General features: G+C 50.2%; 1 protein-coding gene across 16 annotated transcripts in view; it reads left to right on the top strand.

Annotated features, from left to right (window-relative positions):
- Positions 1-12,941, top strand: part of EHMT1 (euchromatic histone lysine methyltransferase 1) — a 118,692-nt gene extending 105,751 nt beyond the window's left edge. For all 16 annotated transcript variants that reach the window (XM_088177705.1, XM_014881003.2, XM_088177704.1 and 13 more), the window contains 5 exons: positions 1,016-1,131; positions 3,327-3,413; positions 8,065-8,143; positions 10,532-10,707; positions 11,469-12,941. In XM_088177705.1, coding sequence (XP_088033831.1) covers positions 1,016-1,131; positions 3,327-3,413; positions 8,065-8,143; positions 10,532-10,707; positions 11,469-11,652 — 642 coding nt within the window. In that variant the 3' untranslated portion in view covers positions 11,653-12,941. The remainder of the gene's footprint in view (positions 1-1,015; positions 1,132-3,326; positions 3,414-8,064; positions 8,144-10,531; positions 10,708-11,468) is intronic.
- The last annotated feature ends 13,303 nt before the right edge of the window (positions 12,942-26,244 follow it).

Genomic DNA, 26,244 nt, shown 5'->3' with positions numbered 1-26,244 from the left:
GCTCTGAGACATGTGTGATAATCCAAACTGCATGCTCAGGGCAGCTTTTCTTGTGTTATTTATTTGTGTTCCCCTCGTGCCAACTGAGCCATTAATTACACCCATGTGATAGGGAGCATGTAATAATCCATGTGTGAAATCAGCTTCCATTGCAGGACGTGGAAAGTGCTGTAAGATGTAAACAAAGGCAGGGGAGTAGAAAGATTTTTTTATTATTTTTTTTTAATCTGCTTTTATTTACTGTGATTCTTCTGGATGAAGGCAGAGTAAAGATGTTTTCACTGCCACGTTGCCAGAAGTCAGGTTTGTTTTGGCTAAATGCTTCAACCCTCCAGGGAAGTTTTGAGATTCATCTTTGGGCAGGTGCTGCAAAGATCAGAAGTTCTGTGAATCTCTGCAGGTTTTTCCCAGGGGAAGTGTTGGCATCTTTCTTGGCTTTGTAGCCATTTTATTTACACATTAATAGGTGATTACACCTCTCAAGTCTTAAAAGCCAAATTTGTTAAACATGATAAATTGCATCCATCACTTCCTTAATCCTGTATGTTGGTAAATAATTGAACTGTAGCTTTTTTTGGGAGTAGTATTTGGGAAGGTAGTGTGGTTCACAGAACTTGGATGTACTGGCTTTGGACTCTGCAAGTTCAGGCTCTATTCCAGAGGCAGACTAAGCATCCACTTCTCCCCTCCAGCACAGCAAATGGCAATAATGATGATGATGCACACCACTTCTCTGCACAGCACCGGGATGTATTTTTTTAATGCTGTGTAGGGTGATGGCAGGCAGCAAAAATCTAAATTCTCTGGCTGTTTGTCAGCTGTGGGTGACAGTGGTGACTGTGCTGCTGTCAGGGCAGAGCAGAACCACTGCAGAGCCTGAGCTCTGCCACTGGCTTTGGGGAGCTTGGGGCACGACTCCACCGTGGGGATTTTACCCTGAGGGGGAATGTCTGCCCGCGGTTTTGGGGATCCCAGGAGCAGACAAATAACCAGTCTGGGGTGTCTCTCTGCTCAGGATGGCCGACTCCTGCCTGAGTTCAACATGGCTGAGCCCCCCCTGATCTTCGAGTGCAACCACGCGTGCTCGTGCTGGAGAACCTGCAGGAACCGTGTGGTGCAGAATGGCCTCAGGTGAGCAGGAGGGCCAAACACAGCAGATCTGGCCAGGAACAACCCCAAAGCCAGGAGCTTTCTGGCTCTCAGCTCACCCATAATCCCACAAAACCCAGCACAGAAGCTGGGGCTGGTGGGATGGAAGTGGGTTCCTGCATGCTGCTGGTGGGAATGAAGCAGCAGTGGGTTGATGAGCTCAATTAACATCTCAGTTAATATTTGCACCCTGCCCGTGGTGCCCATGGCACCATCAGGTGGGAGCTGCAGGGTTCTTTCATCAGCTGACCATAAAACATAGAAAATGTGGGATTGCATGCACAGCCCAAGTGTGGTGTCTCAGGGGGAGAGCTGAGAAGGACATGGCAGCAGCAGAGCTGCAGAGGCTGAATTCAGCAAGTCTTGTAAGCCAGCAGTCTAGATTAGAAATACAGGCCAGCATGCCCAGACTTGGCTGCTTAAAATTTCCAGGTTCTTGGCATGATTCCCCCTGAACTGGGTGCCTCTTGGCCTCACTGCTGCAGGTTAGACTGTTGGGATTTTGGTAACTGGCTAAAAATGTCAATGTTTTGGTTTGGACCTCTGCTATGGTAGATTTGCCTCTGCACTGAATTCAAAGGCATCCCACTGGAAAAGAAAAGACTTTAGAATTTCTTTGTAGTGCTGACAACACTTCTTTTTGCAAGCTTTGTAGTTTCAATGACATTTTGCAGCGTTAAAAATAAGCAAGGAAGAAACTGGATGTGTTTCCTGAGAACTTTACCTTTCTCTGGTTTTCCCTGCCAGGCTCCGAGTGACTCCGTGGGTGTTTCTTTAGGAGCTGTACAGCCGGAGCTGTTGCTTTTGCACTTTTTGACTTGCTAAAATGTTTTTTTCTGAAAGATGAGAAGGGTTGGGAACCCAACCACGAGCTGGGGAGAGCAGCTCTGCTGGGAAGGAGGGTCAGGTGCTGGGCAGAGCTCACAGTCCCTGGGGAGGCAGGGGGCAAGGTCTGCCTTGGGGCTGCAGCTGACACAGGGGTGCTGCTGCTCCATTTTCAGTGTTTGCTTTATCAGATTGGCTCCAAATGAACTCTGCCTGGCAGAGCACACGTATCCAGCTGGCAGCCTGGCCCAGCTCAGCTGGCAGACTCAGCTCAGAGCCGTGGTCCCCCTGCTGCTGGTGTCAGATCTGAGCTGGGCTCTGCTCTGCTCTGATGGACAAGCCAAAAGCTGGGGGAGCTTCCCCAAGCCCCAAACCCAGCGTTAGACCCCACTTCTCTGAGAGCAATCACTCCCCCGAGGTCGTGGTTTGCCCTGGTGAAGCTGTGGGCAAACAGCATAAAATTCACATCCCTTGGTTTGAGCTGACAGTGCAGGAGGGAGTGGGTGGGGGCAAGAGAAGTACTGGGAAAAGCAACAGGGTGAAGTTAAGGTGAGCATCAGATTTCACTTAATTCCGGTAACAGCATTGCTGAGAGTGGGTTTTGGTTCCCTCAGGGATAGAGCAAGCTTTTCCTAGCCCTGGAGACTGTTCATCCTGCACTTAACTCAGGTTCTGGCTGAGCACGAGGCAGAATGACTTACAGGATTGTTTCTCTGCCTATAAACCCCATCAGTAAAATTCCACAGAGCAGCTATTACACCAAGAAGTCTCAAGTTGCAGCTTTTCTTTCTTGTCTTTCAGCCAGGCAGCTGGATATGATGGAATTGCTGAATGCCCTGGCTTTGGCAGAGGGCAGAGGGGTCAGAGCACTTAGCTCAAGGTGTTCTTTAGTCCCTGGGAGCTCCCTGCCTTCTCCCTCAGCACCACTCCCTGCACACCTCCACTGCTGTAAATCCCCTTCCACCTTCCCTGCTTTGCCCAGGGCTGCATGGAGAGGAAGGAAATGCTGCTGGTGGGATTCTGATATCCTCTGTAAATCATCATCACACAGAGCATCCAGCCCTGTCTCCTCTTCCCCAGCCCCTTGGCGTGCACCTGGGCAGGCAGAAGGGGCTGACTGGCACCTGTCCCTTGTCCCTGGGATGTTTCCATGCCAGCATCTGCCCACAGCTGGGAGCTGTGGGAGTGGAGCATCCCTGCAGGCTGAGAACGAGAGGGTGAATATTAAAATCCCCTGGGAGTGTGTGGTGATGGAAGGTGCTGGCTTTTTGCTCATCTCTCCATGAAAATTCATTCTTTCCATGGAGTGCTGCTATCAGTGTGGCTTCATTTCTTCTTTCCCTCTTTTGCAGGACTCGGTTGCAGCTTTACAGGACACAAAAGATGGGCTGGGGAGTGCGGACGATGCAGGACATTCCTCTGGGAACCTTCGTGTGCGAGTAAGTTCAGCTTTCACCAGCCCAGCAAATCCCATCCATTCCCAAATCCAGCACTGAGTGAGTTGTGCAGCTTCCATCATCCCAGCAAATCCCATCCATTCCCAAATCCAGCACTGAGTGAGTTGTGCAGCTTCCATCATCCCAGCAAATCCCATCCATTCCCAAATCCAGCACTGAGTGAGTTGTGCAGCTTCCATCATCCCAAAAACCCCTGCACTTCCCAAATCCAGCACTGAGTGAGTTGTGCAGCTTCCATCATCCCAAAAACCCCTGCACTTCCCAAATCCAGCACTGAGTGAGTTGTGCAGCTTCCATCATCCCAAAAACCCCAACACTTCCCAAATCCAGGAGTAGGTTGTTCAGCTTCCATTGTCTCAGCAGCCTCAGCACTTGCCCAGGGCACACATGGTTTGCTGCCCTTCAAGGAGAGGTTTTCATGCAAATCAAGCTGGCATTGAGCCCAGCTGCCTGCCCTCAGCCAGAGGTTTCCTGACTCCCCTTCCTGCTCTCTCTGTCCTCATAGTGTGGTGCTTTCTCCACCACCCTCTGTCTTGCTGGGATCTGTGCTCATCTCTTCTCCCTGTGAAACACAGGTGATGAGGGAAAAACACATTTGGGTTGTGCTGCAAAATGTGCTCAACTCCCGTGTTTGCCACACGTATGGGACACTACAACTTTTTTTGCTTCAATCCTGACTTCTCCAGAGGTTTTCCAGTGTCACAGCTCTGGCTTTAGTCTGATTCAGCAAAACAATGAAGCATTGGGGATAAGCACATGTTTTGGCCATGACTCAATAAAGTACTTAGGCACAGAAATGTTCAGATTTATGTTTAGTGAAAAACCTGTCATCAGACCCCACGGTTTGAGGCTTTAAAGTGGTATATGTACTTCATTAATAGTTTGGAAAATGTTTCCTTCATTGCAATACTACAGTGACTGAACACCTTCTAAATAAGGTAACTCATGTCCATCGTGGAAATAGGTGCTGGTGGTTTTTAGAACTAGTTATTGATGTGTTATAGAATTGGGTGGGGGGTTGAGGAAGATTATTGCAGTATTTAAAAGAAAACAATAAAGAAAAAGGTAATTCTGCAGTGAATTGGCCAAGCATTTCTTCTGTATCAGGAGCTGCCAGCTGCTAAAATATTTTTTTAGAGATAAAGCCAAAAGGTGCTGTTTGTGGGGAATATCTCAGGGCTGTCCATAAGCACCAAGGGTCCAGAGACGTGGTGCAGTGCCCAGGAACTGAGTAAACTGTGAGTAAACTGCTCCCAAGGCAAAGGGCAGTGACTTGGCCAAATCCTGCTGGAGTGCCAGCACACAGGAGGAGCAGGCAGCCCAGGGAAGGGTGATGGACACAGACATTGCAGAGCACGTGGGGCTGGTGGGGTGCAGATCCCACAGCCTGGCTGTCCCCACCCCTGCCAGGAGCTGCTGGCACTGTTTCACTGCTGGGTACTGGCTTCATTAGCTAAATGAGCTGCTTACTAAACAGCTGAGCTAATGAATGTCGTGCCCATGCACATTCCTCCTCTGTCACTCGTTCTCTCACCAAACCCAAATCCTCCATGAGGGCTCCAGGAGTCCTTCCTGTCATTCTCTATGAGCATCCCATAGACCTGGTTCCTTCTTTTCCTCCTCTCTGGAAAGCAGCCCCAGTGCTGGCAGTGCCCAGGGCTGCCAGGGCACAGCAGACCCCGGGATCAGCTCCTGTGGCAGAACATTTTGGGTTGAACATCTGCATCAGAGCCCTGGCTGGGCAATTGCTTTGTCCAGTGGTTATTACTCTGCTTTGGAAGGATCATTGTATTGGTGTGACCTTTATCCTGTAACTCTTCACAGGCACCAGGAGAGGCTGAGGGAGCTGGGAAGGGGCTCAGCCTGGAGAAAAGGAGGCTCAGGGGGGCCCTTGTGGCTCTGCACAACTCCCTGACAGGAGGGGACAGCCGGGGGGGTCGGGCTGTGCTCCCAGGGAATCATTGAAAGGACAAGGGGAAATGGCCTCAAGGTGCACCAGGGGAGCTTCAGATCAGAGATGTGAAAATGGCTTTTTGCTGGAGGAGTGGTCAGGCATTGGAATAAATCACCCAGGGAGGTGCTGGAGTCACCACCTCTGGATGTGGCAGCTGGGGACGTGGTTTGGGGTGATCGTGGTGGTGCTGGGTTCATCATTAGACTCAATGGTCCTGAAGGTCTGTGCCAACCCTGATGATTCTGGGATGCTGTAACTGCCTCCTGTCCCTTCAGCACAGCCCTGGGAGCAGCAGCTTGGTGAGGGGAGGTGTGGCAGTGTCACCCTCCTGTCCCACAGGGCTCCCATGGAGCCTTCAGGCTCTGCAGCTCCTCAGGGCTGTGCTCATGCTCAGGTTTCTCCCTGGCCTCAGAATTTGGTGCTGTTCAGAGCTGCTGTTGCTCACCCTGTGCTGCTGCTGTGGGTTGGCTTGGATGTGTTCTGTTCATGCTTGGTTGGTAGGTGGTGGAGCTGCTCCTTCTGGAAACAGCACAGCTGCTGCTGACTTTTGTTGGAGAAGCTGGAATTAGTGGGATGCAGAAGCCAGAACATCTGGTCTGTTCCTTTTGCGTCCATTTATGTTTTTTTGAATATTTGCTTTCTGTTCCAGTGGTGCTTCAGGAAGGTGCCAGGTGTTTCAGCCACACCTTCAGGCACAGAAGCCCCAGGGCTCCTGTCTCCCACGTCCTGTGGAAAACACTGGAGCCTGTGCTGGGGACTGTCATTGCTCTTGGTTTTTGCATGGAATCCCCTGTGATCAAAGAATCTTTAGGGTTGGAAAAGACCTCCAGGATCCCCTGTTCCAGCCTCACTCAAGTGCAGGCTGTTTGAGCAGTGATGAGTGGCCCTGTGAAGCTCTGGGATGGAGTTATTTGTTCAGTGTGCTGAACATCCTGCTGGGGACAAAGACACTGCCTTGACCACAGGAGTTCTTAAATGAAGGGGCTCCTGCTGCTTTTTGGGAGGAACATGCACCCCTTGCACATCCCTAACTCTGGGCCTGGAAAATCAGGGGCCTGTTAGGATCTGTAAACAGCCTTGGAAAGGAAATGAGTTCCAGGAATAGACTTTAAAGGAGCATTAAACCAACGGTTTAAAATTTGATTGTGGTATTTTATTTCATGGAATTATAAACCTGCAGTGGCTGTCCCTGGGCCTCTGTGGGCAGAATTATTCAGCTGTTCTCAGCTGCTGCTGCCTGCTGGGCCTTTCCACAGCAATTTCTCTCCCTTTCTGGCCACCTTTCTATGCTTTAGGCCTCCAAGGAGTGGGTGATTTCCAGTAGTGGAGCACTGAGGGCAAACAGGAGGCTCCCATTTGGGAGTTACAGCCAAAAATCCCTGGTCACAGAGCTCAGGGATCCTCTCCAGGTTCATATTTCCTGGCTCTTCTCCTCCCCAGCCTTGGAGTAAAATGCTGCCTTGAGCCCCAGGGGGATTGGAGGCAGTTGTTTAACACTTGGAATATGCCTGAGGGCTGCAGGAATGCTGTGGGAGTGGCTGCTGGCCATGGAAATTCTGTTGATGCTGCAAAGGATATTTATTTATGTGGTGAATCCTTTGCTTGAAATAATCAGTGTTTCATTGCAGGCTGGGAACACTTAGATACCAAAATCACAGAAACACAGACTGGTGTGGGCTGGGAGGGTCCTTAAATCTCATCTCTGCCATGGGCAGGGACACCTTCACTATCCCAGATTGCTCCAAACCCTGGCCTTGGATATTTGAAAAGCTGCTGTGCTGCTGCTGCTTTCTCACATCCTCCCTCAGTCCCTCCACTCTGAGTCTCTTACTTTGACTAAAGCAGCTCAGGGTTTGGACCTTGACAGTCCAAAACTACTTCAAATGGAGATAGGGAGACAGAGGTGGGAACAGCAGTGCTGTGGGAGCTCCTACAACAAGGGAGTTTGCATCAAACCCAGACCTGTCAGGCTGTGGGGGTGCATTTGGCCATTCTCAGCAAGCCCTGGCCAAGCTTCACCTGCTCCACTCTCCTTGGAGGACCTGCCTGGCACCTGCTTTTACAACAGGTGGCTTAGCTGGGACCACAGCTCACATTTGTTCTGCCTCAGGAGGGATTGAGAAGGAAGCCCAGATCTTTCCAGGGATCCTGCCAGGTTAGGTTAGACCTAAGACTTTTAAACCAAAACTTTTGAAGTGGTGTAGCCCATAATTGCTCGAAATATCCTGGAAAATACTTGAGGAGTAGACACAAATGTTTTATTTTGGGATGTGAACAGCATGAGCACTGCAGTGGTTGTGGGACAAGCTGAGTCTGACCAGGAACTTCAGGAGATTTGGATTCACGTGTTGATCTTGGCCAACAGAGAGATTGGCAAAAGGAAACTTAGTCCTCAGGAAAAAATAAATTTATTTTTAATATTAAAGTGGTTTTAGTGTCATTAACATAATTTTTAATTTTATTGAAGTGTTGCTCTGAAGAAGTGGAGTTTGGAGCCAGATTTTCACTGCTGGAATGAACAGAGCTCTCTGTTTGCTGGCTCTGTTTGGAGCTGGCCAGCACTGTGGCTGTGGTTGCCCATCTGTGTCTGGGCTGCATCCCTGTGTTTGTGTCTGCCCTAAAAGAGGTGTTCAGGCCTGAGATGACAGGAGCTCATTCCTGCCTGTCCCTGTCCCACAGGTACGTTGGGGAGCTGATCTCTGACTCGGAGGCCGATGTCCGTGAGGAGGACTCCTACCTGTTCGACCTGGACAACAAGGTACTGTGTGTGCAGGGTCCAGCCAGGCTCACCCCAGGTCCTGACTCCTCAAAAAGCCCAAAAATGCTTGTCTCCATCTGGAAAGGGGTTTTAACCCTTTAAGTGAGGCAGAAATAAGATGCACAGCTACATGGGCGTCTGTCATGACAGGAAGAAAGAGCCAAGTTTATTCAGAAACACACTTGGTTTTATAGCATGACTGCAACTCCAAGAGTAGAGAAAAGGTGATTAGTTCAGAGAGAAGACACCCCATTGCCAGGGCCTGGGCACACACCACAACAGGTGCTCTATCATATTATTAATTCCTTTTAATTTTGACCAAGTTATCACCCTGGGAGAAATTCTCCCTAGCCTTGAGCTGGACCAGCTTATTGGCTGGGAATAGAGCTGAAAAGCTCCAGCCTGGAATATCTTTCAGGCTGTAATTTTCTTACTTTCTCAATATGTGTCCCACAGATGTGCAGCACAATCCTGCAGAGAACACAATTGCTGTGCTTTAGTGGAAACGTGGTTAAGTGAGAGTAAGAGCTGGTTTAAAGGGCAGCAGAACCAACATGTGCTGCCCACACCACTTTTGAGCAAGGTGCTCTTCTGTCAAACCCCTTGGAGCATCCTGAGGTCAATTTTCCTGGTTTTGGTACTCCCAACCTGGCACCTGTGTGATTGGCAGCTCTGTGAGTTCTTCATAAAGTGATGATGAACTGAAAGAGTAAAAAAAAACAAAACAACCAACCCTGTTCACTCAGAAAAGATCCATCAGACACCCTGGCAGGGGCTTGTTCTGCTGTTTGTTCCCCTGCACTGCTCTGTGAGGGCTCTCAGGGCAGAAATTTTGCTTTACAAAGTACAGTCTAAAAGTTTTAAGCAAGGCCATGACTTCAGATTCCCCCTGGGAAAGGAGAAGTGAGAAAAGGTGAGCTGGGGACTCCAGGAGTGGGGTGGCTTCCAAGAAAGGCTGTAAAACACTCTGTGCCTTGTTTGTGTCATCAGCTTATGACAAAGAAGCTTTGCTTTATTTTTTGTCCTCTTCTTTTTTTAAAGCAACACACATTTCAAGAGCTGAGAAAAGATAAATAATGAGTCTGATGGGGTCAGGGGGCCAGACTGTAATTAAGAAGTTGAAAAGGACTTTAGCCTGGTTTATGAGCAAGAGCCCACCTGGGCCCTGCCCTGCCTGAGGGAAAACCTCTGTGCTGGCTCCTGGGAATCCTTCAGGGAAGCAGGAAGGGAGACCAAGGTGGAGCATCTGGAGAAAACCAGGCACCAAATCACTGGGGGTTGGTTAAATGTGCCCATCAGGCTGGGCAGGTCCTGTGTCCTGCAGGGTGATGGGGCATTGCCAAGGGTGTGAATCCCAGCCCTGGGGGGCTTCCAGGTCCTGCTGTGCCTCGAAGGAAAGGCTTGAATGGACTTGTGCTGTGGTGAGAGTGGTTGGGTTGTCATTTCTGTTGTCTGGGTTGTCATTTCTGTTGTCTGTGTTTTCATTTCTGGTGTCCCTGTCCCTGGAGTTGTCACTCACAGCCCTGTGTGAGGTGAGTGTCCCATCCTGCCCCACCATGGCATTTCCATGGATGAAACTGAGGGAGTGAAGTCACTGATTGATGGAAGCAGAGCTGGGGACACTGTGTGTGCCCAAGGCCCTTTGGGCTGATGCCTCCCCCAGTTCTGGGGATGTTTTTCTGCACCCCTGAGTGTGAGCTGGCACAACTCATCCATTAACGATCTGAGGTGCTTGTCCAAAAGGGACTTGGAGCACCACTAATGGATCCTTTTGCTTTTGGCCTCTTTGCAACTGAAATTAGCTTCTGTAATTAAAGCCTCTGCTTTGCACAGTCATTCTCTGCTGGAATAAAAAAGCCCTGAGGGGGGTTCTTTTATTTTCAAGGAAAACAAAGTATTACTGCTCTCTGGGCTCTCTGGAAAGGGAATTTCTGTGTTCTCACTTTCACTCTTATCTGCAAAACCCTGTGTTTTCTCAAGGCTCTGGCTTTGTGTTTTCAAGCTGTCATGTTCAATTAGAGGACAGAACAGATGCCTGTTCCCATATCCAGGGGCTGGTACCTGTAAGGAGTCAGCACTGAACATCAATCCCATTCTGCCAAACTGGTGCTTGGACTGGGAGAACTGGTGTGCCAGAGTGTTAAAAAACAGCTCTAGGGGTGTGTGGGGTCAGAGTGCTGTGCAATAAACTCTGCTTTCAGGGTACTGTTGGTTATAAATTGAATATAGAAGTCTGTGTGTGTGCTTTCAAAGCCACAGTGAGTGCCCTGCCCTGTTCCTGGAGCTCTCTGGAGTGTTGCTGGAGAGACCAACAGCCTGATGATTGCTTTAAGGCAATAAACCCCAACCCCAGGGTGCCCTAGTGACCTGTGCCCTGTTTGTCCCCAGGATGGAGAGGTTTACTGCATCGATGCCCGTTTCTATGGCAACATCAGCCGCTTCATCAACCACCTGTGCGAGCCCAACCTGATCCCGGTGCGGGTGTTCATGTCCCACCAGGACCTGCGCTTCCCCAGGATCGCCTTCTTCAGCACCAGGCACATAGAGGCTGGAGAGGAGATCGGGTACGTGCCCCCCCTGCCACCTCTGAGAGCCCTGCTGCTGCCCAGCCGGGTCACTCCATCCCTTGCCTTTGTCCCCAGGGTCCCTCAGCGTCCCCCTGAAGTTTGCAAAGCCCCAGGCTGGGCCTGGCTGTGGCCACTGATAGCCCTGAACCCCCTGCCCTGGGCTGAGCCCAGCGTGGGCAGCAGGGGAGGGGGGATTCTGCCCCTCTGCCCCTGGGCTCAGGTGAGACCCCACCTGCAGAGCTGCCCCAGCCCTGGAACCAGCACAGGAAGGAGCTGGAGCTGCTGGAGAGATCCAGAGGAGGCTCCAGAGCTGCTCCCAGGGCTGGAGCCAGGCTGGGAGAGCTGGGGGTGCTCAGCTGGAGAGGAGAAGGATCCAGGGAGAGCTCAGAGTCCCTGCCAGGGCCTAAAGGGGCTCCAGGAGAGCTGGAGAGGGACTGGGGACAAGGGATGGAGGGACAGGACACAGGGAATGGCTCCCACTGGCTGGATTGTATTAGATGAAGAAGTCCTGTACAATGAGGGCTGTGAGGCACAGATTGCCCAGAGGAGCTGTGGCCGCCCCGTCCCTGGAGCTGTCCAAGGCCGGGTTGGATGGAGCTCGAATGGAAAGTGTCCCTGCCCGTGGAATGGGATGATCTTTGAGGTTTCTCCAGCCCAAACCAGCCCAGGATTCTCCCAAGCTGTGGCAGCACCGATGTCCTGCTCCCTCCCCTCCCTTGGCCGTTCCCTGACCCCTCCCGTGTCTCTCTCTCTTGCAGCTTCGACTACGGGGACAGGTTCTGGGACATCAAAGGCAAATTCTTCAGCTGTCAGTGTGGTTCACCCAAGTGCAAACACTCGAGCTCGGCGCTGGCCCAGCGGCAGGCGAGCACGTCGGCGCAGGGCACGCAGGAGAACGGGCTCCCCGACACCAGCTCGGCCACGGCCACCGCGCCCTTCTGACCCCGACCCCTCACCCCAGCACCCACATTCTGCCTGGAGGTCCCTTCCGACAGAAAGAAGACAGAGAAAATAAAAATAAAAACAAAACCCACGCAGAACTACACAGAAAATTAAAAAAAAAAAAAAAAGGAAAAAAAGGAAAGGAAAAAAAAAAAAAAAAGAAAGAAAGAACCCCGCTCAAGGAAAGCCCAGGGTTTGTGACACTTAGGGCTGTGCCACCGACTGTTACTTGAGGAAGGAGTGAAAGCAGATCCCGCCTCCGTGATGTTCTCCCCTCCCTGCTCCTGGAAAGCTGCTGGCTTTCACAGCTGTGTGTGCAGGGGTGGCTGTTGCTTTTTTTTTTTTTTTTTTTTTTTTTTTTTTGCCACCCGAGCTGTCCTGGCCTCCTCTCTGAACGTGCTGAGTGTTGTCAGAGCCGGGGAGAGCCGCCCGTCCTGGAATGTCGCTCCTTTGTCGCTCATTGCCTGGATCCCTCCCGCCCACCGACCTCCAGTTCTCCCACAATAAACTCTGGATACTTGATGGGACCTCGTTTCTGGGAGGGAGCGGGAGGTGCTGGCTCTGGGTTTGCTTGGCACAGCCCCGGGGCAGGTTGTGCTGGTTGGTTTTTTGTTGGTTTGATTGGTTTTTTGGTTGGTTGGTTGGTTTTTTGTTTTCGTTTTTTTTTTTTTTTTTTTTTTCTTCTTTTTATATATATATATATATATAAAAATGGATGATTCCTCCCCCATCTCGCAGGACGTTGTGGTGGGGCCCTACAACTACCCTCAATTCTCTCCAAACCCCACGGCTTTTTTCTCATCTGATGAGAAGAATCCCAGAATCTTTCCAGTCCCTGTGACCCCTGGCTCTCTCCCTCCTGGATTTTCTCCGTTCAAACCAGCTCTGGTCCACGCCCTGTTGCTGTCTCAGTGTTGGGTTCCTCCGTGAAGGAATTCCCCTCACCCCTTCCCTTGAGTGGTTTTAGAGAGAGAAGGCTGAAGAGGATTTTACAAGACACTAATTCCTGAAGAAAACCAGTTTTACCCCCCCCCCTCCTTTTTTTAAAGATAAAATGAACGAAATATATATTATAGAGGACCTGGGCTGGCTGGGATGGACAGATGTGACACGGTGACAAGATCCCAGATGCCACCAGCTCGTCTGTTCCCATCCCTTTGCTCCACGCTGGGCACCTTGGATTGATTTTTAAGCCACACGCTATGAGGTTTCAATGAACTGATTTATTTTTTACCATTGTTGAAACATCGGGGACAAGCATTAAAAACATGGAGAAAAAAAAAAAAAAATGGCTTAAAAAAAAAAAACCACAAAAAACAACAAAACCCACAAAAAAACCAAAAAAACCAAAACGACAACAAAAAGAAACCACAAAACAAAACGGTGCTGATTCTGGTGTGATTTTTGCTCACCACGTGAATATAAACTTATCAATTGTATAAAAAGAACAAAGTGATTTTAGTATAAAAATGCAGGAAAAAAAACAAAACTTTTTTTAAATTGTTAGTATTGTAGTGTGAATAAATTTGCCATCACCTTTTGTGTGGTGGCTGGGCAGGTCATTATCTTAATTTTTTTTTTGCATATATCTTTAAATACTGTAATTAGTGCAGTAACAAGTTTTTTTTTTTTTTTTGTTCATCTCTTCTAGAACATTCATAATGCCATCATGTTTATTATTATTATTTTTTCTGTTAATGTTTTTGACAGTTTTAAAGGAGCAGCCTTTTGGCTCTGATCATTTTCTTGTTCTGTTTTCAATGAAATCAATAAAAAAAAAAGAAAAAAAGTGCTTTAAAAGGAGTTTGGCTTTTTTTTTTTTTGTCTGCTCTGGGGGAGAGATGGCCCAGGGTGGGCTTGAAAGTGAAGAAAACAACAAAAAAAAAAACGCCCTCAAAGACACCCCTGTCCCTTCACATATCCAGACCATTTAACCACAGTTTAATTACAATAATACTCTTCAATATTGCATAATTAAACATTGTAATTAAAAGAATGTGCTTAAAATGAATGGGAGAAGTGGAAAACCCCCAGAGAAATCTAATTTCTGGGCCTGACTTGCCAAAGTCAGCATTTCCCTGGGGTGGAGGGTGGGGAGCACTCGAGGTTTTGGGGTCACAGGAGGGGGGTCCTGGGTCACCCCCAGCACTTTTGGGGGATTCCTTTGCTTTTCTGTGCAAATAACTGCACAGGAAATGAACACAGTTTGTATCCCAGCCCTTTTCCAGCGTTAGGGATGAGCTGGAAAAGGGATGTTTATTTTAACAATGGGTGTTTATTTTATTTTTGCAATGCCATCAGGCCCCAGCTCAGGGACAGGGGAGTCCAAAAGCCAAAAGCCATCTCTTCCTGCTGCTCCCCCCAAAACAATCTGGTGTAGGTTTGAGGGGTCAGGACTCAGGAAATGTGGGCAAAGCCACCTCAGCCACTCTGCTGACCCCACTCAACACGTGGCAGTGACTTATTGGGACACCTCGTTTGAAGGATGCACCGATTTTAATGTGAATTTTTTGCCCTGAAGCAAAATTAATTTAATGTCAATATTTGGCCCTGAGCTGCTCCGTGCTCAGCCTGGATGCCCGAGGTGCTGCAGCCCTGATTTTACTTTTGCTTGGGGAAAATTTCTTCCCTTTTAACACATTGGCAGCACCTGCTGCAGCCCTGGAGCAGCCAGGACTCTCTTGTGGCTCCAGATTTTGCTTTTCCTTTTATTGGCTCTGCTGAAGATGCAAAGCGACCTTCAATCCCTCATTGGCTTTTCCTGGAGATTTTGGCACTCTTTGGGATGTCCCCATGGTCCCAGGGAGTGGGACATGGTTGGATGCTGGATTTGGGTGCAGAGCTCAGGTGGGGTGTGGGGATAATTCCCACAGCATTCCCAACAGCATTCCCACCATCCCTGAGGCTGGAGGGGGTTCCAGGGCAATCCCTGATTCCAGAGGGCTGGAGGAGAAATCACTTTCCTTCCATGCATGGAATATCCCTGCTCCTGTTCCCTCTCCAGGGACATCCCTGCTCCCATTCCTTCTCTCCCAGGGACATCCCTGCCCCTGTTCCTTCTCCAGGGACATCCCTGCCCCTGTTCCTTCTCCCCCCCGATCCCCCCAGTGAAGGTCAGGATCCCCCAGGCCAAGGTGGGGTCCCAGTGGGTCTGCACTGAGCTGTGAGGGCCCTTTGTGGGGTTCTGCCCCCTCTCTCAGCTCAGGGGGCACAGTGGGATGGGGTCACTCCCTGCAGGAGTGGCAGCTCAGGGGCTGGGGGTCCTTGTTGGGGTCGGGCTCCTCCAGGCACGGCTCCCTCCCCCCCAGAGCTGCAGGGGAGCAGCACATGGGGTCTGTCCCCTGCCCCTGGATGGACATGGAAGGGTCACATCCAGCTCTGTGGGATCACAGGGCACTGCAAACCCTCTGCACACCGGGCTGGGGAGTTGTCCTGGCTCATCCCTCTGGGTGCTGATGGACAGGGGGTGTTAGAAAAGCACCCAAAGGCAGCACCCATCACCCTGGGCTGAGCCGGGTGAGCAAAGGCATCAAATTATCCTGGATGCTGGAGCTAATCTGGCTTCTCTTTATAGACTCCTTCCCTCTCTTTGTGCTGCTGTGACCTCATCTGAAGAGGAAATGTGAGCGAGGCTGATGGTTATCCTGCAGCCCAGGTAAGAGTTATAAAATCTCTATAAATGTGGAATTTCACCCCACGTCTCATTTCTGAGCCTTTGCCAGAGCTGGAAGAAATATTACTTTATCTCCCTGCTAGCACAGAATATTCCCTTGTCTGCTGAAGGAGCTCCCTTATCACCCTTTTAATTTCCTTTCTGGTGCTCCAAGCAGGATGAAAAGCCTCAGCTGCTGTCACTGGAGGCAGGGCAAGGCCTCGATGTCCTGGCTGTGAGAGAGAGAACCAGCCTGAGGTTCGAGTTCAGGCAGTGATGAGGGGACAGGAACTGGTGTCAGGGCAGGTCAGGCTCAGCCTCCCTGGCCCTTCCCCAGAAGGGCCTGAATGCCCAGAAAAAGCAAATATTGCTGGGTGCTGCCTGTGGGGGAAAATGTGCTTCACCTGGGGGGGGGAGGCTGGACCAGCTCAGCCCCACACCTGAGCTTTTGCTCATCTCTGCCTTTTAATCTCTGTTTAACCAAAGTGAGACTCATTAAAGGGCTCAGCCCCTCAGGACTGGCTTAAGGATCTGCTGGGGCTCCCTCTTTGCTGGTGGCACTGGGGACACACAGAAAGTCTGGCTGGAGGTGCCTGTGTGCCATGGGGAGGGACAGCACCTGGGAATGGCACCTGGGAATGGCACCTGGGTCACCTCTGCCCTCCCTGCAGCACCAGAGGGACCCAGCAGCCCCCACAGCAAGGAAATGCCCTTGTGGCCAGGAAGTTTTTAATCCCTCGGTGCTCTCCAGCCCCCTGGGGGAGTGGAAGGAAGGAAGTTCAGGCACCAGGAGTGTCCCCACCACGTTACTGATCAGCACCAGCAAAGGTGGGGTTTGAGAAGCAGCTCCTCACCCTCTTTGCCCCTGGAGGTTTGCAGGGAGGTGGGATCAGGGTCCCAGACCTGCTCCAGCCCCAGGGCTGCCAGTGGAGCCAGCAGAGCCTGGTGTTGAGCTGGGATTAAATTCCCCATTACACAAAGTGTCCCAGCTGAGCTGGTGGGAGCAGGGCCTTGGCAAAGCCAGGCTTTGTTTAAACACTCAGAGCTCTGCACTCCAGCAAGGATGACAAGAGATTACATTAAAAAGGGCTGGTGTTTAACAGGGATCCATTTGCCAGCTTTGCTGGCTGCAGGGTCTGTGACTCTGCAGGAATAGACAGAGCTGGACAGGTGGATCCTCCCTGCCCCTCTGAGAGGGGTTTGCAAAAGCCAAAAACTCCTTTGCAAAGGATTCCTGTGAGCTCAGCAGAGCCTTGGGGATGAATTCATGTCCAGGAGGTGGCAGGGAGCTGTGGGCATGGCAGAGGTTGCATTCTGCTTTTGGGATGCTTTTTCCTTCCCCAAGGAAAGGGGGGACAAGGGAAGTGCCACCCTCTAATCCTCTTTTCAGACAAATTTACCCCATTTCCAGCTCCTCTTCCAGGCCATAAACCCCCAGTGCTGGGGACTGGGGCCTGACCTGGGCTCTGCTGTGTGAACAAAGGCTCAGGGAGATGCTCTGTAACCAAATAAACTGGAGCAGAGGTGAAATGAGGATTTGTGGTGTTGATCAGATAGAAAACAAAACAATTTTGGGGCTGGAATTTTTCCCTTCTGGGGGTTTGCTTTTTGCTCTGTGCTCATCCCTTGGGAGCCTGGGAATGTGGAGCCCACTGTGAGGAGGATGGAAAGCACCTGGATATGGAGAGCTTCCCCTCTGGAGGAGCCTCCATCTGTGTGCTCAGAATGAGGCTGATTTAAATGGTGATTTATTTGTCTGCAACGTGCAATGAGCTCGGAAAAAAAAAAAACCCCTCAGCAGTCCTGGATTGAAAAGCAAGAAATCATTGAGGTTTTTCTCCCTCCTTTCAGAAAACACAGCGGCAATGAAACAGCAGTGATGGGTGAATAATAAAACCCTTCTGTGGAGCTCACTCGTGCTAGATAAAGTATAAAGCCCCACTGATGCAGGGCTCAGGGTGAGCAGAAAATATTCCACCTGAGCAACAGCAATTAGTGCACTTGGCTTTGCCTTTGTTGTGCTCTGTAAATACAATTCTGAGCAGCAAATAAGCAGATAAGCTTTACTCAGACATAATAAGACAAATATCTTTTTCTCCTGCCTCTGCTGGGAAGAGAATTTCTCTCTGGTTGTGCAGCTGTTGGGGGAAAATAGCTGGAATAAATTGCTTGGGAGTTTGTGAGCAGCAAACACTGCCTGCACCATTAGCAAAGTGACTTTATAAATGAATAAAAAGGGAATGGGGAGAATATTCTCATTTATACCATGAAAATCCCTTTGACACAGGCTTGAGCTGGAAGAAGTTGAGGAACTTCTGTGGTATTTTGTTCTCCTGATGCCTGAGCTCCCCTCCTGCTGCAGGGAGATTTTATGCCCTGGTGCAGATCTTGGAGCTGTGGAGGGGAGCAGGAGAATCAGGAGCCTGTGGTCACTGCCCTGCAAAGAGAGAGAAAGGACAGCAGCACACACGGAGCTCTTTGGGGAAAAAAGGCCAATTTATTGTACAGCCAGCCCGGATTTAAAGTGTGTTAGTGCAGCCAGGACAGGACAGGAGCTCATTGGACAATTGGGACAAACATCCCTGGGACAGCACCTCAGGATGTGTCCCACGGGAAAGACACCAGGGGTTAATGTTGGTGATGAATTCCACTCTGTTTGTCACCGTGTTCTCACCCTGGGAGACTCCTCCCTAACTGAAGCTGCAGTCAGCTTGTCAGCCTGGGAATGGAGCTGAGAGTCAGGAGAAATCCAGGCCTGAAAAGAATTTCCAAGCTGGAATTCCCCAGCTCTCTAAATGTGTGTGTCCACAGGAGCCCGCGGGACGCCCGAGCCGCTCCCGGGGTGGGGAAGGAGCAGGAGCTGATGCGAGGGACTGGGGAGGAAACACCAAAATGAAAAGTTTTAGTGAGAGGGAAAACCGAATTCAGCAGCTTTGTGCCTGAGCTCTCCCCACCTTTCATTTGGTGTAAATGCTCCACTTGCACACAAATGGTGTTAATTGCTCCCTGTGAGAGCGATGTGCCCTGTCCTGCCCCGGCTGAGGTCCGGGAATCAGCAATTCCCTCCTGGCTCCTCACTCACCCCCGGGAAGGTTCGGGATGTTTTAAGTGTTCTTAGAGAGCTCTAATAATGAGTGCGGTGCATCCCCCTGGCCACCCTCTACACAGCGCATCTCAGGAGCTGGAGAGCTCCCTCTGCCTCAGTTTCACTAGAGAAATATAAATATAAATATAAATATAAATATAAATATAAATATAAATATAAATATAAATATAAATATAAATATATAAATATATAGAAAGATAAATAGAAATAGACAGAACTTTCCTGCGGGTTGTGTGGTGCTTTGGGCTTCAGGCTTTGAAACCCTCACCAAATCATTAACAATTAACAAGGTGCTGTGTCCTGGATGTGCTTGGGAAAGGAGAATTTCCCTATCACACATGGAGACAGGAGAAAACCAGGGATTTGGGAGGTAAACTTGGGAAGATAGAGGGGAGATAAAGAGCAAGTCTGGTTTAATATTGGTTTGTGAGAGGAATGAGCTGCTTGCTGCAAAACTACCCTGGAAAACATCCTCGATTGTTCCAGCAGTTTTATATTTTCAGTTGATATTTTTTTACAGAAGTGCTGCCATACTGAGGGAAAAGAGCCCCAGATTACCTGGGAGATTGCAATCCTTGTCTCTATGCAGTGAATCTGCTGGGGAAGGGGCTGATAAACCCAGGGGCTGGCTGTGCCTGGGGTGGAGCTGGGATGGAGCTGGGATGGATCCTGGATGGAGCTGGGATGGATCCTGGATGGAGCTGGGATGGATCTGGGATGGAGCTGGGATGGATCTGGGTGTACCTGGGATGGATCTGGGATGATCTCCCAGGTGCTGTGCTGGGCCCCCCTGCACCACAGGCCCCAGTTCAGCTCTCCTGGAGCAGCCCCAGAAATGCTGCCAGGGATGAGCCATCTCCTCACACAGCATCCTCTGCCCCGGGGCCTGCTGTTCTCAGGGTTTCTCTGCAAAGCTTTGCCTTTAAGCACCTGAAGCCCCTCACAGTGAGGGTTGTGTCCCCACCCCTGGCAGGTGACAGCCCCTGTTGCTGGCATTGCACCTCTGTGTCTCTGAAAAGCTCTTTCCCAGCCCTCTGCTGTTGCTGTTTGCTGCCTCTGTGTTTGTCCTAGGAGTGGAAACATCCCTGAGGGAAAAATCCTCCGTGGTTTGGGTGGTGTCTGCAGCTCAAGGTCCACTGGCCCAAGCAAAATCACCTTCTCCCAGTTATTTGCAAGGCTTCCATAATTCTTCACAAATGATGTGCACAAAAAGAGCCAGACAAGGGCTGTGTGGGTTGGCTAAGCCTCGGGAGGCTCAGGCTGGAGCTCAGGGCAAGGTTCTTCCCCCAGAGGGTGCTGGGCACTGCCCAGGCTCCCCAGGGAATGGGCACGGCCCCGAGGCTGCCAGAGCTCCAGGAGCGTTTGGACAGCGCTGCCAGGGATGGACAGGCTGGGATTGTTGGGGAGTCTGGGCAGGGACAGGGGCTGCCCTGGGGGATCCTGGTGGGTCCCTCCAGCTCAGGATATTCTGTGGTTCTGCCAGCACAGATTTTCCTGGGTTTGCAGTGGGAAGGGAGGTGCAGCTGCCCAGGGAGCTCCTGGTGCTGATCCTTCCCCAGCTGTGCTCCCTGCGTGATCCCATCACATCCCACAGCCCTGGACTGAAGGAAACTGCCCCTGCCATTCCTGGCTCCTGCTGCTGCTGGGCAGAGGGTGGGGACACAAAAGGGGTCCCTGGGAGCCCCCCTGGGAGGGTCCATCAGCCACACCCTAAATAAAACATTTCTCTGGACCAACAGTTTTGCTGCATATCGGATCCTGTTAAAGGAATTCAATTTAGAGAACATCACTTCAGGCAGAGGAGGAGGAGAAGGACAGGTCATTATGGTTAAATAATTCCAATTAACCATTCCAGACCCTTCTGGCTAATTCAGTTGGAGTAAGTGTTGCCTGGTGTAGGGATCTGCAGGGCTGAGATCCTCCTGCAGCTCCAGGGAATGTCTGGGATGCTGAGGGCTGGACTGGACCCGAGGAGAGGCTGGTCTGATGTTATTGAGCTTTGCTCAAACAGAACAGGGAAGGAGGAGTCTGGACTGTGAAGCAGAGCTCGGGTACCTCTCCTGCAGCCAGTCCTCGCTGCCACTTCCCCTGGCATATGCAACAATTTCCAGGCTAATTCTTAAATCAGTGTAAACATCAAAGCAGTGCCTGCAACGGGGCAAATGATCCAGCCCAGCTCTGCTGTGGAAAAACAACCCAGATCCCAATGTGAAACTTTACCAGAAGGCTGGAGATCAGCCCTGTGTTTTAAAGCCAGATATTTGTGGTAGAGAAACTTAATTTCACTCTTTGGGTTATTGATTATTCTCCTTTGACTTTCTAAGTAGTTGCCCCTGGTATTGAGACCAACAAGTGCCAGGCTCTTTGCTTTCTCCAGCTGCATTTCAGGGCAATTCCCAGATTTGGATGACAGGAATATTTACTCATCACTGAGTGCTAAAAATTCCTGAGATTTCAGCTCAAAATCAAAGGAAGCTCAAACATGTGGATGTTTGGGAAGTGCTTTGCAGCTCTGACCAGCCTGTCTGGCTTTTACTCTCCCTAAATCTCTGCCAGAATCACAGAACATCCTGAGCTGGAAGGGACCCACAAGGATCATCAAAGTCCAGCTCCTGGTCCTGCACAGAGCTGCCCCACGTTCCATGTTCCTGTAGGGAACATCTTCCCTGAGCTTCTAAACCACTTCTCATTCCTTCAGTCCCCTCCTCTGTCATCCCAAAGAAGTCACAATAAAACTCAAAAAACTTTTTTTTAATTTTTTTTTTTTCTCCCCCAGATGTTTGACTAGCTCCCCATGCCTCTTGTCTGAAACAATCTTCCCTCTGGTTGTTTTCCTTCCTGGTTGGAAATCTTAATTTTGATTATGAATTCTTTGTGTCACAGTCCCTCTGTCTGTGTAAGTTCATGAGGTTTCTGGTCACTGATTCAAAAACCTCTGAGAGTAAACTCCCAAATCTTTTGGTGCCTTTGGTTTTGATCATCATGGAAAACACTGGTTTTCTGCTTGATTTATCATCTTCTCCACTTTTCCATTTTCCTGTGTTTTCATTCTCTAATTTGATATTTTTCTCTCCTCTCTCCCTTCTGAGGCTTCTCCCCTCTCTGGGTCTGTGGGGGGAAAACACAAAAATCTTGGATTTTCTCTGAGCAGCAAAGGCAGCTCCCACCCAGGGTGAGCCAGCCCTGAGCTGCTCAGGCTCTGCTGGGGCTCAGGGCATAAAAACAAATTGTTCCTCCTGTTTAACAACAACAACAACAACAACAACAATATCAACAAGTGCCATTAGCTTGGGGGTTTTGCTGTTCTGAAACCTCCAGCTCCCCACACATGAGGGAACCCAGAATTTGGGTTTTTTTAGGGGTTGTGCAGAGGCTTTTTTTCCTCCTTCTCTTGGCAAAGTAGCTGAGCTCTTGATGTTGGTTCATGAATCTTCGCTCTGCTGGAGAGATGCAGGTCTGGAAGCTGTCAAGGAGTCTCTTTTATGAGCACTTGAAAGCGAAAAAAATATAAAGAAATGGGTGCTTGAAGAGTAGATGGGACTAATGAAGCTTTTTTATCTTGGCAATTTGTGTGTACACAGAGTGGGGGCAAGGGGAATCCTACAGAGTGTTGCAAACCCATGTAGGGCAAGGCAGTTAATAGGATGAAAATGAAATCAATATCCAGGGCTTAATTAAGAAGCTGTTTTTATTCACAGCCCAGGAAAAAGCCCCCCTTCCTTCCCTCCCTCCCCAGATCAGAGGTGCCAAACTCTTGCTGGATTGCAGCCCCACGTGGGCTGTGTCCTGCAGGTCCCTGACAGCCCAATGGGCTTGGCAAGGGTCATTTTGGGCTGCTCCTTCAGGAAACAAAAAGAGGAGAAGGCAACAAGGGAAGAAATGAGGATGCAGCCCAAAGGTCCCCCAGCTACGGCTTCAAACTGAGAGAGAGTAGATTTAGCTGAATATGAGAAAAAAATCCTTCCCTGGGAGGGTGGGCAGGCCCTGGCACAGGGTGCCCAGAGCAGCTGTGGCTGCCCCTGGATCCCTGGCAGTGCCCAAGGCCAGGTTGGACATTGGGGCTTGGAGCAGCCTGGGACAGTGGGAGGGGTCCCTGCCATGGCAGGGGTGGAAGGAGATGAATTTTAAGGTCCCTTCACCCCAAAGCACTCTGTGATCCCAGGATATTTGGGACCAGTCCCAAACCCCAGTCACTTTCTAAGCAGGACTTGTAGAGCCCCAAGGTGGGATGAGAGGGAGCAACACGTGCAAAGTACTGAGCTCTTTTGCTTTTATGCCACTTGCAGAGAGAGCCTGATGTGTTTATTTCTCAGTGAAGTGAGAAATGCAGCTGTTCCCAAGAACTAATCCTTTCATAAACTGTCTGAAATAAGAACAGTACAGACCCACTAAAGAGAAATATTCTAAACAGTGACTGGGCTGCTCAGATATTGGGTGTTACTGAATGTTTCAGGAGTAGAGCAAGCAACCAATTTCTGATTTCAATACTGATTTGTTGTTGTTGTGGTTACTTATAAAATGAACTAGGCACCTGGAAATGCTTGGAACTGGAGGGATGAGGACCCCTGGCAGTGTGAGCATGGGCTGGACCTGCTGTTTGCAGGGGAGGCTGCTGGAGCTGGGAGTAAATGGAAGAGCAGAACTGTTCACAAATACACGGCAGGGCTGTCCCCCGTCCCAGCAGGGGGGTGACACCTCAGTGTGGGCAAAATGGTCACATTCCTCTCAGATTTCCTCTTCCCAGGCAGTGTAAATCACTCTCAGGGATGTTTGCTGGTTTATACGGGATTGGTTTCACTGGTGACTGCCCCAGCTTGTGCCCCTTGCTGCTGCTGGGATTCAATTCATGCTGCTCCCAGCTCTCCCTGCTTTTGGGAACCTCCTTTCCTGCAAGGTGAGCTGCTCCCTGGCTGGTTTTTGGACAGAAGAATCAGCCTGTGTGGCTCTGGCTGCCTGTTCCATGCCGTGTTCCCTTTCGCTGCCCTGTTTGTGCTGTGCTCAGTGGGGCTCATCCCCCAAAGCCCTGCCTGGGGGGCTCTTTGGGAGCAGGGAGTGATCCTGGCAGCTTTGGGAGCACAAGGATGTTCCATTCCCTTTGTTCCCACTCAGCTCAGCCCCCAGACCAAGGGGGGCTCACCAGGGGTGTTTTGAGGACATTGCCATGACCTTGCTGCCCGCTTGCTCAGCTGCCCAAACCCTGCCCCAGCAGGAGCTCCCGTGGCTCTGAACCCTGTCCTTGTTGCTCTAAAATGTAAAGAACTCACTCTGCTCTCACCAAACCCTTCTGGGGATCAACTGACCCCTGCTCTGGTGGGCTTGGCCTTCATTCCTCGCTGGACAAATGGACAACAGGGTGGTGGCAGTGCTGGGAGCTGAGCTGACCACTCAGCTCCCTGGCACAAATTCTCATTTCCATTCCACCCAATTCTAATTCTCACGCTCCAGGAGAGGATGTCACCTGGATTCTGAAATGCCCATTCCCTGGCAGGGAAGCTGTCCCTCCTCTGAAGCCTGGGAGCTGTAATTACTGTGTTTAACTGGCAGAGATGCCAGTGCTGCAGATCCCGGCTGCACATCTGGATTTCTCCAAGGAACAGCAAACACCATCACTCGACAGCAGCACGGGGAGGGTGGAGGGAGAGGCAAAAAAACCGAGGAGAGGAGAGGGGAGGGGAGGGGAGGGGAGGAGAGGAGAGGAGAGGAGAGGAGAGGAGAGGAGAGGAGAGGAGAGGAGAGGAGAGGAGAGGAGAGGAGAGGAGAGGAGAGGAGAGGAGAGGAGAGGAGAGGAGAGGAGAGGAGAGGAGAGGAGAGGAGAGGAGAGGAGCAGCCCTGGCTGCATCCAAAGCTCACTGGAGGAACATTTGATCTGAGGATCACACAGGTTTCTTGGATCTTCAAGAAAACATCAGACACTGGGCATGAAAGGCAGAGTTAAAGTGTCCGTGCTGGGTGGGCTCCTGCCCAGCTCACCCTCCCCAGCTCTCCCTGGATTTTCCACTTTTCTTCCTCAGGAAAAGTCCAACTCCTGCAGCAGACTGAGCTGGGGTAACTGCCAAGGACAGAGACAGAGGCCTTGGGGTCTGGAATTTTTTTGGTTCAAACCATAATAGAGTTTTTTTTTATTTTTAAGACTGTGGAGAATTTCTGTGATCGTAGAAAACCAAGTGATGGCACAGGAGTAATAATCCCATGGAAGCTGCTTTGCAGCATAAATAATAATGCAAGCATGGGCTTGAATTGAACCTTTAAAAATGCATGTGACCTCCCTGTGGAATCCCACAGGTTTTCTGAATTACATTCATTTTTATCTTGCCCCAAACTGCAGTCAGCTGTAAGAAGCCTTGGAGCTCCAGGACTTGGGTGCCTCTTGCTGAGGTGTCTGTGGGAATCCCACAGGGCTACAAACACCTCTTGAAACTTTGCCTCGATTTTTAAAGCTGGAAATGCTTTAGGGACACTGACAGTGTGTTTGTGCTCCAGAAGCTGGCAGTGGGTTTAGTGCTTGTGAAAAGCTGCCAGATCCCTTCAAGGCCCCTCTCTGACCTGGGCTCCACTTGCTGCCAAAGCCAAGAGAGAAAAATGCCTTTCCTGGTCCTAAATCTGCTTTGCTTCACTTTATTTATTGGTTTTAACCCCTGCTCTTGCCAGTTCTTGTGCTGTGAAATTGTCAGCTGTGGTTTCTTCCTCTAATTTCCCATTTTCTGGCATTGCTGGGCCTCTCCTGCAGCACTCCCTGGGAAAAGCTTGCTCAGCTCTGCTGCATTTGGGCAGTTTTTCCCTCCTTTCGGGGCCAGCCTGTGCAGTTGAGGCACAGGCAGCTGCACCCAGGCTGGAAACATCAATTCTTCAGAAGAAATAAATGTTTGGTGGTGGAGTGTGCTCTGTTTGCTGATTAAAATGATCTTCTCAGCAATAGAAGCTCTCAGTGTCTCCTCTGATGTGAGAAGGAATAATTAAGTCCTCTCAGTAATGCAGATAAATAATTCCTTTGGAGAGTCCTGAGTGCATCATAAATCAGCAGCCGTGCTCCTGAGGTGCCACCTCCTCGTGTCCTGGCCCTGGGTGGTGGCAGCAGGCTCTGGTCACCTGCTGGCCCCTAATGCCACCTGTGATGGCCCTGCCTGAAGGCTCTGGTGTGCCCCAGTGTCCCCAGGGCCTGCTTGGCACCTGGCAGGCTTTCATGGGGATTTTGGGCTGCCCCTCCTCTGTCAGTTCTGAGGTGAAGCTGGCCTGGCCTGACAAAATCCAGGGCTATGAACACATAAATGGACATTTACACAGATGCAGTTTAATATACATATTAATATATATATGCAATACATAAATATATAAATATATAATATATGTATATGTATATAAATATATAGAGACACACACACACTTGTGTTTGTGTGTGTGTGTGTGCAAATAGCAACATTTCAGGTTTTTTCCTGTAGTTTTGTTGTGTAAATAACAACATTTCAGTTTTTTTCTGTAGTGCTGTTGCTCTAACTTTGGGAGCCCAGACTGAGCATGTAGCAGGTATAAGGGAAGAGATAAATGCCTGGCAAGGAGATTTTCTGGGGAAAACTGGGGGAAATATGAAGAAAGGAGCAACTTCACCACCAACAGCCCAGCAGGACATGGCTGTGCATCCTGAACTGTTTCTATCATGCTCATTTCTTGAATCTTAATTTATTTGCTCTCTGCTCGAGGTTGTTCTCAGAAGGTTTGCTGGGTCAGAGGAGTTGATGGTGCCTCTGTTTCAGAGTATCAGGAGTTCCCAACAGGGTGCCTGGTGTTAGAAGGGCGGTGCCTCCACCCTGGCTGTGTCCCTGCTTCTGCTGGGCTGGGG

The sequence above is a fragment of the Sturnus vulgaris genome, chromosome 22 (genome assembly GCF_052056855.1).
Source record: "Sturnus vulgaris isolate bStuVul1 chromosome 22, bStuVul1.hap1, whole genome shotgun sequence".
NCBI classification, from domain to species: domain Eukaryota; kingdom Metazoa; phylum Chordata; class Aves; order Passeriformes; family Sturnidae; genus Sturnus; species Sturnus vulgaris.
The sequence above is the reverse complement of the archived record's forward strand: the minus strand, read 5'-3'. Positions and strand labels throughout refer to the sequence as shown.